Genomic DNA, 15,340 nt, shown 5'->3' on the forward strand with positions numbered 1-15,340 from the left:
TGAGCTTTCTATATTCCTACTTTAGCTCCCTAGTATCTGGGATTAGTATGTGCTGCTAGACTAGACTTCCATTGCTGTTGTTGATTTTTTATTTTTATTTTTTTCACTATGTAGCCCAAAATAATCCTGAATTGATCCTCCTCACCTCTCAGTGCTGGGATTAGTCATATGCCTCTCTGCCTTGGGTAGTGTTAATAGTTTAATTTAGTTAGTTTTGAGACAGGGTCTTACCCTGTAGCCTACATAAGCTAGGCATTCATTGTACAGCCAGGTTAGCCTTGAATTTTCCGTGATCCCCTCTCATCCACTCCTCCTGAGTGCTGAGATTGCAGGTGTGAGTCACCTTCCTGGTTTGCTTTATCTGTTTAGAAAGCTACCCCACTGCAGTCAAGGACAGTCATCCACTGCATACTCCTAGTCTGGGTGGACCTTTCCCGGACTCACAGACCCGCTTTCCTCCTAGGGGAGTACAGGGGGTTGCCTAAGGACACACAGCACCCTAGGGCTATGTGGGAGAAACGAGGCCTCGTCGATCGCGTGTAGATAGATGGATCTGCGACTTCAAGATCATTGTCCAGAGCAGCTAGGAGAGCCAAGGGTTAAGGGGCGGGACCTCGGGGGACGGGGCCTCGGGCGTCGCGGGGCGGGGAGTCGCGCACCTGTGGGCTCTGCCCAGGATCCCAAGCAGAGCCAGCAGCGGGAGCCGCAATCGCAGCTCCGGAGCAGCGCCGGGAGCGCGGCCGGAGCGTCGTGGGCTCCCGAACACCATGGCCGAGTTCCCGTCGAAAGTGAACACGAGGACCAGCAGCCCCGCGCAGGGAGTGGGAGCGTCGGTTTCTGCGCTGCGCCCGGACCTGGGCTTCTTGCGATCCGCCCTCGGGGTGCTCGCGCTACTGCAGCTGGTGAACGGGGTAGTCGGTGGCGGGATGGGGTACTCTCGAGGGAACCCCAGGGCGCACGCCCCCGAGATGATTAGAACATCGCACCTCCTGACGCCGGTGTGGGATCCCCGATAGTGCAGTAAGACTCTTGTGGAGGGAACCCCACACCCTAACCCTACCTGGTGTGGTTCCCGCGGCGAAGCCGCAGCTGAGATAGCCCGGCACAACTGGCCTCCAGTCTGTTCCTCTCCTCCTGCCCCCTTCCCTCTGGGACCCGGCCCAGGCCTTCTCCGCCGGGCAAAGTCCACTTCCCACCTCTTCACTCGGCTCCAGCCACTCAGTGAGGCAACCCTCCAAGATAGGTCAGGACAGCTTATCGGTGGCCCGGCAAGTGCACTCCCTCACGGGCACCTACCCAGAAACGACCCACGGGTCGAGTGTCCTGCTCTGGGCTGTGGAGATTCGCGGGAGGCCAGAAGTCACGTGCCTGCCATCCCCGGATCTCTGTGCAGGATTGTCCCCCTCACAACTGGTGCATCCCAAGGTGTCAGCGGTCTTTTCACAGTGCTCTTCTGTGAGAGTCTGGAGGCCTGTGGCTGCCTCTGAGGGGCAGTCTGCAAAAATTAAAGCATAGGATGGCACTGGAAGTAAAATTAGATCCCTTTCTGTCACCATCCCTCCAGTGTGCACATCGAGCCAAGCTGCCAGAGCCAGGCTGGGGAGTCGAGAGGCCCTCCGCAGAGATTAGGTCTTCCCTGATCTCCGGGGGAGCCACCACCTCCACCTGGGGCCTGCTGCCTTGGTTTCGGGGATTTCTGATCTTCCTTCATGAGCCCTCACCCTTCATTCTTACCCAATTCCTGCCTGGGTTTGTTTAAAATAAAGATTCTTGGGCCCCACCCCCGGACAAAATGTGAAATTGCTCTTTGAATCTCCGGAAGTTCAGCAAGAAGTTTGCATTTTAAAAATCTTTTGGTTTTGATGAGATTGGGGAGGGGTGGCTTGATGCCCTCTTCTGGGACCAATTTAAATCTGCAGCAGTAGACATTGTCAACCCGGGTGGAGCTCTTAGAGATTTGTTTGGTTTGGGTTGTTTTGTTTTTGTTTGTTTGTTTTGATGTTTTGTTTCATTTGGTTTGGTTTTTCGAGACAGGATTTCTTTTGTAGCTTTGGAGCCTGTCCTGGAACTTGCTTTGTAGACCAGACTGGCCTGCTGGGCTGTTTTTATTGTTGTTGTTTGTTTGTTTGTTTTTGTTTTTGAAACAGGGTTGCATTTAAGACCCAGATTGTTCTTAAATTCTCTCTGTAGTTGGTAGTTGAAGCTGGCTTCAAACTCCTTGTGTAGCTGAAGCTAACCTTAAACTAGATATTCCCAAGGATTGGGTTTACTCTTCAGTACCACCACACCTGAGGGTCGGCTTTGGGCTGGCCTGAGGGGAGGTAAGTGGCTTGTAGAAGGGACAGAGAAGAGACAGGTCATCTAGAAGGCAGAGCTTTCCAGCTGGGAGGGAGGCTGGAACCGTGGAGGGACTGTAGATGGCAGAGCTGGGTGGAGGTGGAGAAAGTAGCCCACAGGCTGAGCAGGAATTGAAGCATCAGTTTCTGGTCTGCATCTTATGCATCTAGGGCCAGAGCTGGGGTCTTGGTTGCATGGCTGGCCATAGAAGCATTGAGACATGGAGGTGTGAAGTAATAGGTTCTTATTACTTCCTAGCTCCTTCCCCATATTGGTTCTACAGCCTTCATTTGGAGACTATACCAGTGTACTTCTCTGAGACACTGTTTCCTAAGATATTTCTGTGGCAACCTACTACTCCACTGGGGCCAAGATGGGGGAGGAGCACAGACAGGCACCATACGTGCTAGAAAGCCACAGAAACACACTGGAGGCTAGCCTAGACTTTTGTCTAGGCATCTTTTTTGTTTGTTTGAAAAAGGGGTTCTCTTTGTTTCTTGATATATATGTATATATATATATATCATACATATATTATTCTTATTTTACGTATCAATTCCAGTTCCCTCTCCCTCCCTCCCATGCCCCTGACCCCCTCTCTCATGTTATCCCCCCACCACTCCACAGGGAGGATGATGCCTTCCAGGAGGGATCATCAAAATCTGTCAAATAATTTGAGTAGGGTCTAGGCCCTACCTCCTGTCTCTAGGCTAAGGGAGTATCCCTCCATGGGGAATGTGCTCCCAAAGTCCTTTCAGGCACCAGGGATACATCCTGGTTCCACTGTCAGAGGTCAGGGTTTCTCTTTGTAAACAGCTTTAACTGTCCTGGAACTCAAATTGTAGACCAGGTTGGCCTGGAACTCACAGAGATCCACCTGCCTCTGCCTCCCGATGCTGGGATCAAAGGTGTATGCCACCACTACCTAGCTTACAAGTTTTTTTTTTTTTTTTCTAATCATTCATTTCCTAGTAGTGGTTTTTCTGACTTCTCTGGCCACTACTGTTTATTATTATATATTGGTTTTTCTCTTACAGTGTGTGGGTGTGGCACTTTAGAGGATATGGGAGAGGCTCCCTGCCTAGTGCCTGTCCCTGGGAATCAGGGAGGGATGCTTGGAGGAGGCAGTAACTGAGAAAATGGTGCTCCTTGCTGCCTAGGTTGCTCTGTATCCCAGAGTATAGTGTCCTGCTGTGCTGGAAAGGTGGGTGGGGAGGAAGTCCAAGCTACTTAGGCAAAGCATTGTTCTTCATCTAGCATGATAGCTGGCCAGCAGAACCTGTCTCAGTGTACAGATGTCTGATGTCTTTCCTACTCTGTAGCCTTACCCATCCCTCTCTAGCCCCAGAACGAATATCACATGCTATTAATCGTTAAAACAGAAGAGTTAGTGTATTTCAGCTGGTGGCGGTGGCACACGTCTTTAATCCCAGCACTTGGGAGGGAGAGTGAGCGGTAGGTGGATCTCTTGTGAATTTGAGGCCCGATCTACAGAGCGAGTTCTAAGACAGGCTCCAAAACTACAGAGAAATCCTGTCTAGAGTTAGTGTATTTATAAAACCTGATGGTTTGGAGAGAGAAACTGACTTTAGAGACCTATGAAGTGACACTGCCTAGCAGGAAGCCTGCAAGTTTGAAATGTTTGTTCATGGCTGAACTTCCTAGTGATATAAGCAGAAGAAACCTGAATCTTCACAGCTAGCTTCTAAACAGGCAGGCAAGTGTGTCCCAGAGACAACTCTTCTAGTCAGAGAGTGCCAGAGTGCTTCACACTACCATTCTTTGTGTGGCAAGGGTACAAAGAGAAATCAATAAAATGTGATCTTCATATCTGAGCAACCCCCAACTGTCCTCACCATTGTGCTGGGGCAGGACAAACTCCAGCCTCATTGAAAAGTCCTGTGGAGTGTGGTGTCACACTGCAGGGACATGCCCACCCACACCCCACACGCATCCCACAAAGATGTGTCCTACATCAGGCACAGGATGTATTTTGGGTTTTTTTCAAACCTTCATTTCCACATTTTTATGGTGTTGGGGACTAAAGATGCTAAACTCCTGATTTACCCCTGAGGGTCAGGCCCCAGATCTCTTAACTTTTACATTTTATTATGTATTATTTTTATTTTATGTGTATGCATATTTTGCCTATATGTGTGCCTGTGTGCCACCTATGTGCCCGGTACCCAGGGAGACCAGAAGACGAGGTCATTGGATTCCTTGGGACTGGAGTTAAAGACAGTTGTGAGCCTCCATGTTGGTCCCGGGATTCAAACCCTGGAAGAGCCACTGCTCTTATGCACTGAGCCAACTCTCCAGTCTAGAGTCTGAGAGATGTAACTGCAGGTCTTAGCACGGGGAACTTACCTCTTGGTTCTGTAGCAACGTAGTGTGTTTTACCCTGACACACTTGAATTCCCAGTCTTTTGCTGTTTTACACTCCTCTGCCATGCGTGACTTTGCATATGCCACTGATATATCTGTGTGACAAGTTTGTGTAAGAGGGGCCCCAGAGATCCCAGGGTCAGAGTGCATGTGCAGTGTGTTTGCACCCCACCCCACCTCACCCCGCCCAGGCTGCAATAGATAGAGATCAGGCTGTTCACCTGCAGTTTTCACAGTTGTGTTCCATTTAATACACTCCCAGCCTTCTTTTTACTCTTTTCAATCCTGAGATAGGGTGTTCCAAAGTTGCCCAGGCTGGCCTTGAACTCACTTTGAAGCCCAGGATGGCCCTGAACAGGCCTCAGCCTCTCCAGTAGCTGAGAAGACAGGCCTGTGCCACCACACCCTGCATCTGGGAGTGGAATGGAGAGTGCCAAGTGCTCTCCATGGAGCTCATAGCTGTGTCCTCTCTCTAATAGGTACCTGCCTCCATGGCCCCCCTGGCTGGTGATAGGACACACTCCGGACACACCCCAATCTGATAGGCAGAGGTGGCAGGCCAGTGTGTGGGGTCAGTCTGTCTCCGTCCTCTTAGAAGCGAGCACAAACTTTAAAGGGAAATTGTCCCCTCTGCCTTTCTTAATTTCTTTCTGGTTTCTGGAAATTGAGACAAGTTGAGACCTTTCCCCCAATTCAGTGTCACTAAGAAGGTCCGTGTTGTACCTCTGAGATTTGAACACTCTTCTAGATCTAGGACTTACTAATAGCAGTTTGCATGGGGAAGGCTGCATCTGTAATTCTGTGATGCTAGTCCAGGCCCAGGTGGACTCCTGCAGGCCAGGCCCAGCTGCCCACCACTGCTGCCTTCCATGGGCCTGGAACAACCTGGCACACAACTGGCCCTGGGAGACTGCCCTGGCTCAGTGACTCCTTGTGTGCCTGTTTCCCACAGAGAAAGGGGCAGCTGGGTGGGTGGCTCCTGGTCCTCCTTGGGATCTTGACGGCCCCAGTGTTCTAGAATGCCTCACATCCAGAGTAGGCATTCCAAGGTGCCTCCCCCAGCCCTCCTTTGGCACAGAGGGGGTGGTGTGTGGTGGTAGTGTGGCCTGCTCAGGCGCCTGGAGCTTCTGTCTCTTGCCCCTTTGTCTCCTGAGACACAATGGGTGACTTTTTGTCCCCATAAAGTCCCTTTCAGTGTGGGAAGAAGGGCCAAGATGGGGGTGGAGGTTGGGCTAGGCCAGGCCAAGCTAGGCCAAGTTCTTCGTGTCCCCAGCTGCCGAGCTGTGCCCTGAGTGGGGGAATCCCTGGAAGGGTCATGTGGCCACCCTGGGCCTCCGTTTCCTGGTAGTGTAGTCAGGAGCAGTCACTGAGGGCTGTGAAAGACTAGGCCTCACTACTTACCTTTGGAGGGCTGGCCCTTGCTCTTTCTAAAGCATTTGGCTTAATTGCTAACATTTAAACTCTGAAGGTGCCACTTAATTAAAACAAAAAAACAAGCAATTTCTAGCATCCCCTCAAAACTTAGCAGCTCTGATGGGAGTGGCCCTGGACAGAGCCCTGGTCCAGCATGCACATTTCCACCTAGCAGCCCTGTTTCCCAGGGCTGGCTTTCCACCAGTAACATGCCTTCCTGTCCCAGGGCTCTCTCTACGACTGGCATGGACTGTCTTGGGACACTGGTGTCAACCTCCAGGTCTAGTTGCTTCCCCTGCTGGAAGCCCCCACACTCTGCCATTGTGTTCCTGTCCTAACTGAACCACACTACCACACTCCCTTCCTATGGCCCCAGGGTCTGCCTCCCTGGCACACCTATACAGTAACCAGGGTAGGCATTTCTGTCCCTGAACTCCCACCCAATAAAAAACATTGTGTGCCCCAGGTGAGGACATAGACCAGAAAGGTTAGGTGAGTCTCCCAAGGCCATACAGTGAGTTGACTCGGGTCTGACACGGTAGAGAAAGTAGTGGGTAGATGGACACAGAGGTCAAGGTGACACAAAGTACCAAAGGTAGCATTGCATTCTTTTCTAGAGTCCCCTCCTTTACTTCCCTAGCCCTTACTGAAGGTTACTTTACCAGAGAGATCCTCCTTCTGCCCCCCATTTGGTTCCCATAGCACCCACTCTGTGAGCATGTGTATTTGATCAGTTCATGCTTTGATCTGGCCCAAACTGCTGGTGTGGGAGCCCCTTGAGGGTGGGGCACCCTGACTCAGAAGTGCTGCAGTGAAGGGTTGTGACAGTGAACCCTAGGACAGGTTGTGCTGGAGGGACATGGGAGCTATGTGAGACATGTCCTGGACCCAGAGTTCTGGGAGAGGTCACAGGATCAGGGAGTAGAATTGGGGACTCCAGCCTGATTCTCTGCTCACAGTGACCTGCTGCCTTTTGCTACCCATGAAGAATGTGCCCCAATGTGGACTCAAGGCTTCTGGCTCTTCAGCTAGAGTGGGGTCTGCACCAGGTAGCATTTCAGCAAGTCCCAAGGGGTCCTGCAGCTTCTGGAACCTCCCTGGCAGGACCACCCACATCAGTCAAGGGGTCAGTGAAATACCCAGATGGATGGTTTAAGGGCCAAGGGGAACCAGTTTGTTGGGTTCTAAAAGAGGAATGGACCTTCCTTGTTCTAGGGCAGAAACCAAGTCTCCTGCCTGGGCTCTGGGCCAGGCACGACAGCCCGTAGGGACACAAATTCCCCTACCTATCTACTGCTTTATCTCTATTACATGTTTGCTGATTTGGGAAACAGGGGTGGAGTGGGACAGGGCGGGGACACCTGGGTTCCTTCAGCCCTGCCCTTGGAAGGGGTTGACATATTTTGCTTTATCCATCCCCCAGCAACTCCTAACTCACAGCTCTGGCAAGACAGAGCTCCCCTAACTTTTACCTGCGTTAGCACTATGGCTCCTGAGCATTTGTGGAAACAGCAAGATTTCAGAGAGAGGAGAACAGTTTAACACCCATGGGCCTTTTCTAGATGGTCACTCAGGCCTTTTCCTACCTCCTTTCAGCCAACCCAGGGTCATGGTGAAGGACCTGAAACCTACTTCACACAAGAGCTGGCAGCCCCTAGCAGGCCCACCTTCGCATTTCTCTCCTGAGATGGTTTTCATTCTCCTGACAGAAGTGACCCCACCCGGCTCTGGCGCTTTGGGGCCTTTTTAGTGTATCTGTTTCCGGCATGGTGATGGGGGGCGGGCAGGTGTGGTGCCCCATGCTTGTGATATCAGAAGCAGAAGTGTGAGTTCAAGGCCTGTCAAGAAAGAGAGAGGCAAGCGGGGTGGGGGAGAAACTAAGGGAAGGAGGGAGAGAGTGGAGAAGGGAAGAAGGTGCATGTGCAGCCTATTCCAAGATATTTGTTGTGAGTGTGTGTGTGTGTGTGTGTGAGTGTGTGTGAGTGTGAGTGTGTGTGTGTGAGTGTGTGTGTGTGTGAGTGTGTGTGTGTGTGTGTGTGTTGGTAGGCATAGGCATGCCAAAGTACACATATGGAGGTCAGAGGTCAGCTTTTAGGAGTCAGCTCTCCCCTACTGGGTAGGTTCTGGAGATCTAACTCAAGTCAAAGGACGTGGTGGCAAAGGCCCTCACCTGCTGAGATCTCTCCCTGGCCCTTGAGTTATAATTAAACAAGGGCTTTGTTCCTAGTTTGGCATGTGACCACAGGCTAGGAAGACCCTGCTACTCTGTCCCATCTTCTTTGCTGTAAAGTGGGCACAGAGGCCAACACCTGGGCCTGCTTGTGAGGACCAGAGGCAAGAAGGATGCTATGTGGCATGGGGCGTGTCTGAGGCTCACTCTCGATGGGGAGAGCAGGTACAGAGCCTGCTTTGGCCTGCTCAACTACAGGCTGTCTGCAAGTGCAAATTCCAAACCACCAAAGAAACTTCTCCAAGGTCTTTCTTTGGTGGGGTGTTTTAGGAGAAGGTGACTGGCAAGGCCCCAGCTTTGGGTCATGAGCCCTCTGGTGGGGACCTCTTTAGGTGCCTGGGAACTTGAAAGTGGCCCATCAGCAGGGGGACTTGTTCCCAAAGACCAGTCTCCAGAGGACAGCTTTGCTCTAATATCTGACTGAACATGGTCTCACCCTTGGACTGGGGCCACTGGCTTCCATGTGTGCAGGCAGGCAGAACAACCCTTCTGTGTCTTAGTCAGCAAAGGATGCTTTCTTCAAAGACAAAGTAGACTTCTACACCCATGGTGGCAGAGCTCCAGACAAGAGAACGGTGGGTATTCCCCAACCTAGAGATCCTCAGCTAGCAAAGAAGGAGCTGGAAGGCTTAGTACGGCCACAGTTGTGGTACTTCCCCTTGGGCCTCTCCTAGGTCCTGGGGCTGTGCCCAGCAAAAAGTCTGCGTGTGGAACTCTGTGGGTTTGGTGCCCCTGTGTAAAACTGAGCTTACTCACAGGCTTTGAGTAGCTGCCTGAAGTGGGCGTGGTCCCTGCAAGCTGTTACAAATGAAGTAGGGAAGCACAGACCAGCTGAGGGGAATGTCATGCAGACAAGTTTTCAACGAAATCCATGCTATTAGCCTCAGCATACACAGTTGGGGGCGTCGGGGGCGTCCAGGGAACGTGTAATAGACAGTTTCTTGGCCTTCCTCTGAGACAGGATGGCAACACCCGTGGGAGAGGCAACTGGGAGTTAGGGGCAATGGAGGGGAAGGAGCAGTAGGCTGGAGGACTCAGAGCCCTGGACAGTATCTGCTGAGCCAAGATAAGCACACGTAGTCTGTTCCCATTTGTATTGAGGATGTTCTGGGAACATGATTTTTTTCTTTTTCCAAAGGTCCCATGGTTCAAGGGGTAGGGGGAGCTGTAAGAGATTTTAATCTTTTTTATGACACTTATTTAGTTATTGTATGCACACATAAACACTGTTATGTGCACATAGCTTGTATCAGATGACAAATTAATTGCAGGAGGCTGGTTCTATCGTGAGAGTCCTGGGATTCAAACTTGGTTGGAAGTGCCTTTATCCTGGAGATGGTCTCTCAGGCTCTTCTCATATGAAGTTTTATTTAAGCCAGGCATGGTATTTTAGCCCCAGCATTCAGGAGGCAGCGGCAGGAGGATATCTGTGAGTTCCAGGCCAGCCAGGGCTACATAATGAAATCCTGTCTCAACAAAACAAACAAACCAATCCCCTAAGTTCTTAAAGGTTAATTTATTATTTGTGTGTGTGTGTGTGTGTGTGTGTGTGTGTGTGTGTGTGTGTGTGTGTGTGAGAGTGAAGCTGGGGTTTACGTTAGGCCGTCAAACTTGGCAATAGGCAAATTTAGCTGATGAGCCATTTCATCAGCCCTGAGAACAACTTTTGGGAGTGAGCTCTCCCCTTGCACTGTGGGTTGGGGAGAGGGGTGTGAACTGAAGTTGTCAGGCTTCTAGCTTTTCAAGCCTGGGTAATGACTAGTTACTGCTGACCTATCTTGAACCTTTCTCATCCTGCTTCTCTAGACAGGGTTTTGGTTTTTGTTTAATATTTTTATTGTTTTATGTGTGTATCAATGTTTTGTCTGCTTGTATATCTGCCACAAGTGTGCCTGGTGCCTGTGGAGGTCAGGAGAGGGCATCAGATCCCCTGGAACTGGAGTTACAGGTGGTTGTGAGCCACATGTGGGGGCTGGGAATTGCACCTGGCTTGGTCCTATGCAAGAGCCGCCAGTGCTCTTAACCACTGGACCATATCTCCATCCCCTAGACTGGAGTTCTGTTTTGAGATGGGTTCACACAGCTCAGGCTGGCCTATAATGCAATAGGTAGATGTTGGCCTTGAAGTCCTAAGTCTCCTGCTTTTTCCTCCAGTGTTGGGGTTGCAGGTATTGGCCTCCATGCCCAGTTTTTGTATTGTTTTGTTTTTTCTAGCACCTGTAACAAAGCAGAGGTCCTGTACTGTTGTGGGCAGTAACGGTATAAGAAGCATACACTCTAGGAGAAACACTGTTTCCAGCTTGGGTGGTAGTGTCTGGGAACATGGGGAGGGCCTTTTGTCATGCAGTACAATGGAGACTGAAGAGGCAGAAGAGGGGCCAGACAAGATCCCCAGCAAGGAGGCACACAGCAGGAGCAAGCCAAGGTTTCTTTTAAAAAAAAAAAAAAAAAAAAAGTTTTTTTTTTTTTTTTTTTTTTTAAATCACATGTCAGGGGACAACTTTTGATAGCCAGTTCTCTTTACGCCCTTGAGTTCTAGGCATCAAACTCCTGTTGCCAGGTTTGTGGCAAGCATTTTACCCTTTGAGCCATCTTGCTAGCCTAAGGTTTTGCTGAGTTAACAAGAAAGGAGGCCAAGGCCTCGGCCTCCAGCTGGAGCTGTGGGGCTGAGGACTCCCTGTGTTTTCCTCAGGTGCTGGGTCTGCTGGTATGGGCCTTGATTGCTGACACTCTGTACCACCTGTATCCTGCCTATGGCTGGGTCATGTTTGTTGCTGTCTTCCTGTGGCTGATGACAATCGTGTTCTTCATCATCTACCTGTTCCAGCTGCACATGAAATTATACATGGTGCCCTGGCCGTTGGTGGTGAGTCTGGGGTAGGGGTACTGTGAGGCTCCAAGCTGAGATGTCTTGCCTGTGAATGATCCTTCTGTAATTGTGGAGTGGAGGGGTGTTGGTAGAGATCCTCCTGCCTCTTAGCTACCTGAAGAGCTGGGCTGGGAAGATGGGTGAATAATGATTGAGGTGGGTGCTTAACTTGGCCTTTGGAAGGGCCCAGCAGCAGCAAGGGACTGTTGAGTAGGTCCATGCCATGCCCTTGCAGATACTGTAGATACTGTACCTTCTTCAGGGTGGTCAGAATTTGAGGTAGGAGGTCTGAGTCTGTCAAGTGCTGGCTGGGGCCTAGCATGGATACCAGCTGCCTCCAGGAGGGCTTGCAACCCTGGAGAGGATGGGTGCCTCAGGTTTGTCTCCGGCCAGCCTCCTCTGACTAAAGGAAGCACCCTGGCCAGAAACAGAAAATGATGTTTTTTTTTTGTTTTTTTTTTTTTTTTTTTCCCTTCTGGAACCCAGAAAACCCATGCAGCTGGGTCTGAGCCTTTTAGTGAGCACAGAGGCACATGATTGTAAGACAAGCGAGGCTGGGACTAGGCAGTGATTGTTTACAATTCAAAGCCTGTTTAATCAGAGGAAACGTGAGTCATGCTGAGACAGAATGGGTTTGTTAGATCTTGTATCACTGGCCAGAGCCAGGCAGGGTGTGTAGTGGTCACTGTACTCTTGGGGACAGGATTTGGGACTCCTGAGGGTCTAACCCCCTTTGAATCTCCCTGGGCCCCTAAAGAAGAACCCTACAGGGCGAGTGACTTGTCTCTGAAGCTAGGATGGGATTCCAGCATAGCACTCCATGACGGAGCCAATTGGGTTCTGTTTCTGTGCTTCTGGACTTTAACAGCAGGGTGGGAGAGGAGTTGGGTGATGACCCCTCAACTCTGGGATAGACTGCCAGTCCCTGAGAGGGCCAGGCAAGATGGACTAGTGAACTGGGCGAGGAAGGTTCTAGAAAACTTACATGCACCCAGGCCCTGAGGAGCTGCCTCTGTCCGGCTTCAACCTTCAGGGGATGCAGCACTGGTGTCAAGCCTTGAGGTATTTAGTTGTTTTGGTGGTTTGGGGTCAAACTCGGGACCTTATAACGGGACAATGCTTTACCAGTGAGATACACGCCCCACCCTGAGGGTTGGTTATTTCTTTTTTGAAACAGTTTTGATGTCTAAACTGGGCTGACCCCAGCAATTCACGGTCTTCGTGCCTCTGGACACATCAGCCTCCCTAAGCTATTATACTCAGCTTTGAGTATTTTGTTTGGTTTGGTTTTTAGAGACAGAGTTTCTCTGTAGCCCTGGCTGTCCTAGAACTTGTTCTGTAGACTGGGGTGACCTCTGCCTTTGCCTCCCAAGTATTGGTTTTACAAGGGTGTATGTCAAGTTTTTATGTGAAATCTAATTTTTAAGTGCTGGTAATCAAAGAAAAAAAAAATGTATGAATGCACTGGGGGTATGGAATGGGCCCAGCTGCCAGCTGCCGGGTCACAACCAGGCCTCTTGTTCTTTCTATACAGATTCCACAAGGTCCTGGCCCTGGCTTTTCCCTCAAGTTTAGGATACTGCCAAAGGGAGTCATAGGTTCCTCCCAGTGGTCAGGAGAGGAATGTGGGGCCCCATCCCAGGGCCAGCCACACAGCCAGCTGCTGATGTGGTTATTAGGGTGGGTGTGGGTATGGCCATGTGCCACACATGGAATGGCCTGCATTTCTTTAGCTGGTTAGAGGTGAGTGATTTGTTGCCATGGCAAACGAGTTGCCTGGTAACCTGGCACTGTCTTGCCCTAACACTTCAGGCCTTCCTGCCAGGGCTGACTTAGCTTTGGGGGTGGTGGTGCTCCCTGTGGATGTCTTACAGCCTCTCTCCCTTCCCCCACAGTCAATGATCTTTTTCGTTGCTGCCACGGTTCTCTACATTACTGCCTTTATCACTTGCGCTGCAGCGGTTGATTTGACATCCCTGAAGGGCTCCCGGCTATATAACCAGCGCTCAGCTGCCTCTGTAAGTATGTCCCCAGGGCTCCAGCCTTCTCCAAGGGATCCACCAGTCCAGGCCTCTGTGTGTTCACAGGCTCCTGTCTGAGTGGTCACTTCCTAGATGCTCAGTGTCAGCCTCACTCAGTCTCCCTCAGTGAATAGCAGAACCCAAGGAACCTGGACACCTGGGGTCATGTGGACCTCTGCTGAGCCACACTTGCTTTGGTTCACATGTCACCTTGCAGTGGCTATTAATCACTACAGACATTCTACCTGCATTTTTGACTTGCAAAAAGCTCAAACTTGGGCTGTGTCAAATGGCCATTCACACTTCATCCACGAGGCCCTGTACACTTGGCCGTAGGGTCAGAGCCTATGGGTCCCTTTTCAGACAAGGAAGCTGGAATTGTAGTCATGTCCAGGTCAGGGCCTTGTGAAGCTAGGCAACTACTCTACCTCTGAGCTGCATCCCCAGCCCTGAATGTTGCCTGTGGACATTAAGTTCCTGCTGGGTGTGTGAAGACACCCCATGGTCAGTTGGACACTCTTGGTTGCCCCTGGTACTACCTGACATGTCTGGCCTGTGGTTGTAGCCCCGGCCCTTAGAACATGCCAGCTGAGTAGTGTGTGGCTGGGCATAAGGGGTGTGGCTCCCAGAACAAGTGGTCCTGATTAACTCTGCTGCTCAGGCTTTTATCCCCAAGTCTAAGGAGACCCACTTGGCTGCTGTCACTGTCCCACTCTCTGACTGACCAATTTGGCCTCTCTTCTCCCCTGCCAGTTTTTTGCTTGCCTGGTGATGATTGCCTACGGAGTGAGTGCTTTCTTCAGCTTCCAGGCCTGGCGAGGAATGGGCAGCAATGCGGCCACGAGTCAGATGGCTGGGGGCTACTCTTAGGCCAACCGTGTTGTAGCCTAAGCTACGGCTGAGTCTGAGCACCGGGTTACCCCCAATCTTACGGACTCAAGCTCTCCAGCACTCCTGAGGGCCAGGCTCAAGCAAGCACAGAAGAGCTGCCTAGAACCAGCAGTGGGGACCCCCCGCCCCATTCCACAGAAGGTGATGGGGGATGTGGGCTCTCATGGCTCTGCCTTATCCAAGGACTTCAGTAACCCAGGCTGGGCCACCCTTCTCACCAGCACTAAATGCACTAACAGAGAGAGCTTCAGCCTCCTTCCTGCCATAGTATAAGCCTAACAAACGACACGTTATTTTTGTTCCAGGAGAAGCTAGGCAAGCCCACAGACTGTTCTGGTCTCACCCTCCCCTTCCTTGCCCCAAGCCTGTAGAGAGACTTTTATAGGAAGAGTTGGGATTTTGGACTGAACTATTTCAATTGGTTCTAATGGTGGACAGCCTTGCTATGTCCTCCCTCTTGTGTAACTCCCTCTTTGGGAAAGCTAGTTCAGGGTGCTTCCCCCAGGCTGCTGATGAGGAATAAGGGACTTCCAGAAGGGGGAGAAGGAAGCAGGGCTTTGCTTGCTGAGTTGTCATGGAGTTGGTGACTTTAGTTTGGAACTTTTTTTTACAATTAAATAAAAATAAGAGGTGTCTATTTGCAAAGGTGTTATCATTTGAGGTCTTAGATATTTGTTAAGATTTTACTTTTTGGTCCTTTCAAGAAAAATTAAGATGTAATTAGAATCAAATACTTGGGGCTTTGTTACTGTGTTAGAGGAGAGCATCAGGTCTGGCTCTTGGGTCTCAGCTCACACTTGCTGCCTTGGTTACTGTAAATACAGTATCCACTTCACTCCCGAGCACTGGGGTTTAATGGGATTGCCCTGTTCCAAGATTAAGCCCTAAGAAAAACTTGGATTTAAAGAGGAGCTGCCCGTTTTGAGGCTCAGAGCTCTCTGTCCTATCGGGTATCTCATAGCCCAGCATAGCCTATTTAGGGGAGACATTCTAGGTTCCGTTGTTCAGGTAGACACTGCTTCCTATGGACAAGGAAGAAGGCAGCCTCTCAATGATGGGCTAGAATGGGCCAGATTGTCAGTGTTCTTGCCCTGGCCTCTAGCATCTGCCTAAGTTTGTGGACCAAGATACAAAACCAGAAAGTTTGCAGTCTGCCTGCCTGTTTTTTTTTTTTTTTTTTAGATTTATTATTTT

At 50.6% G+C, this 15,340-nt stretch overlaps 1 protein-coding gene across 1 annotated transcript; it reads left to right on the plus strand.

Moving 5' to 3' along the window:
- Positions 1-687: 687 nt before the first annotated feature.
- Pllp (plasmolipin) lies at positions 688-14,785 on the plus strand. The gene is made up of 4 exons (XM_051201968.1): positions 688-902; positions 11,058-11,231; positions 13,130-13,252; positions 14,009-14,785. Exons 1-4 carry the CDS (start codon positions 768-770, stop codon positions 14,123-14,125), a joined length of 549 nt encoding a protein of 182 aa, XP_051057925.1. The 5' UTR covers positions 688-767; the 3' UTR covers positions 14,126-14,785.
- The last annotated feature ends 555 nt before the right edge of the window (positions 14,786-15,340 follow it).

Source organism: Phodopus roborovskii, unplaced genomic scaffold (genome assembly GCF_943737965.1).
Source record: "Phodopus roborovskii unplaced genomic scaffold, PHOROB, whole genome shotgun sequence".
NCBI lineage: Eukaryota > Metazoa > Chordata > Mammalia > Rodentia > Cricetidae > Phodopus > Phodopus roborovskii.

Excerpts from the sequence above, each read along its gene's own strand:
- Pllp (XM_051201968.1), top strand. The coding sequence starts at position 768 with ATGGCCGAGTTCCCGTCGAAAGTGAACACGAGGACCAGCAGCCCCGCG. Across the intron at positions 903-11,057 it reads TGCTCGCGCTACTGCAGCTG|GTGCTGGGTCTGCTGGTATG; the intron begins GTGAACGGGGTA and ends TGTTTTCCTCAG. Across the intron at positions 13,253-14,008 it reads ACCAGCGCTCAGCTGCCTCT|TTTTTTGCTTGCCTGGTGAT; the intron begins GTAAGTATGTCC and ends CTCCCCTGCCAG.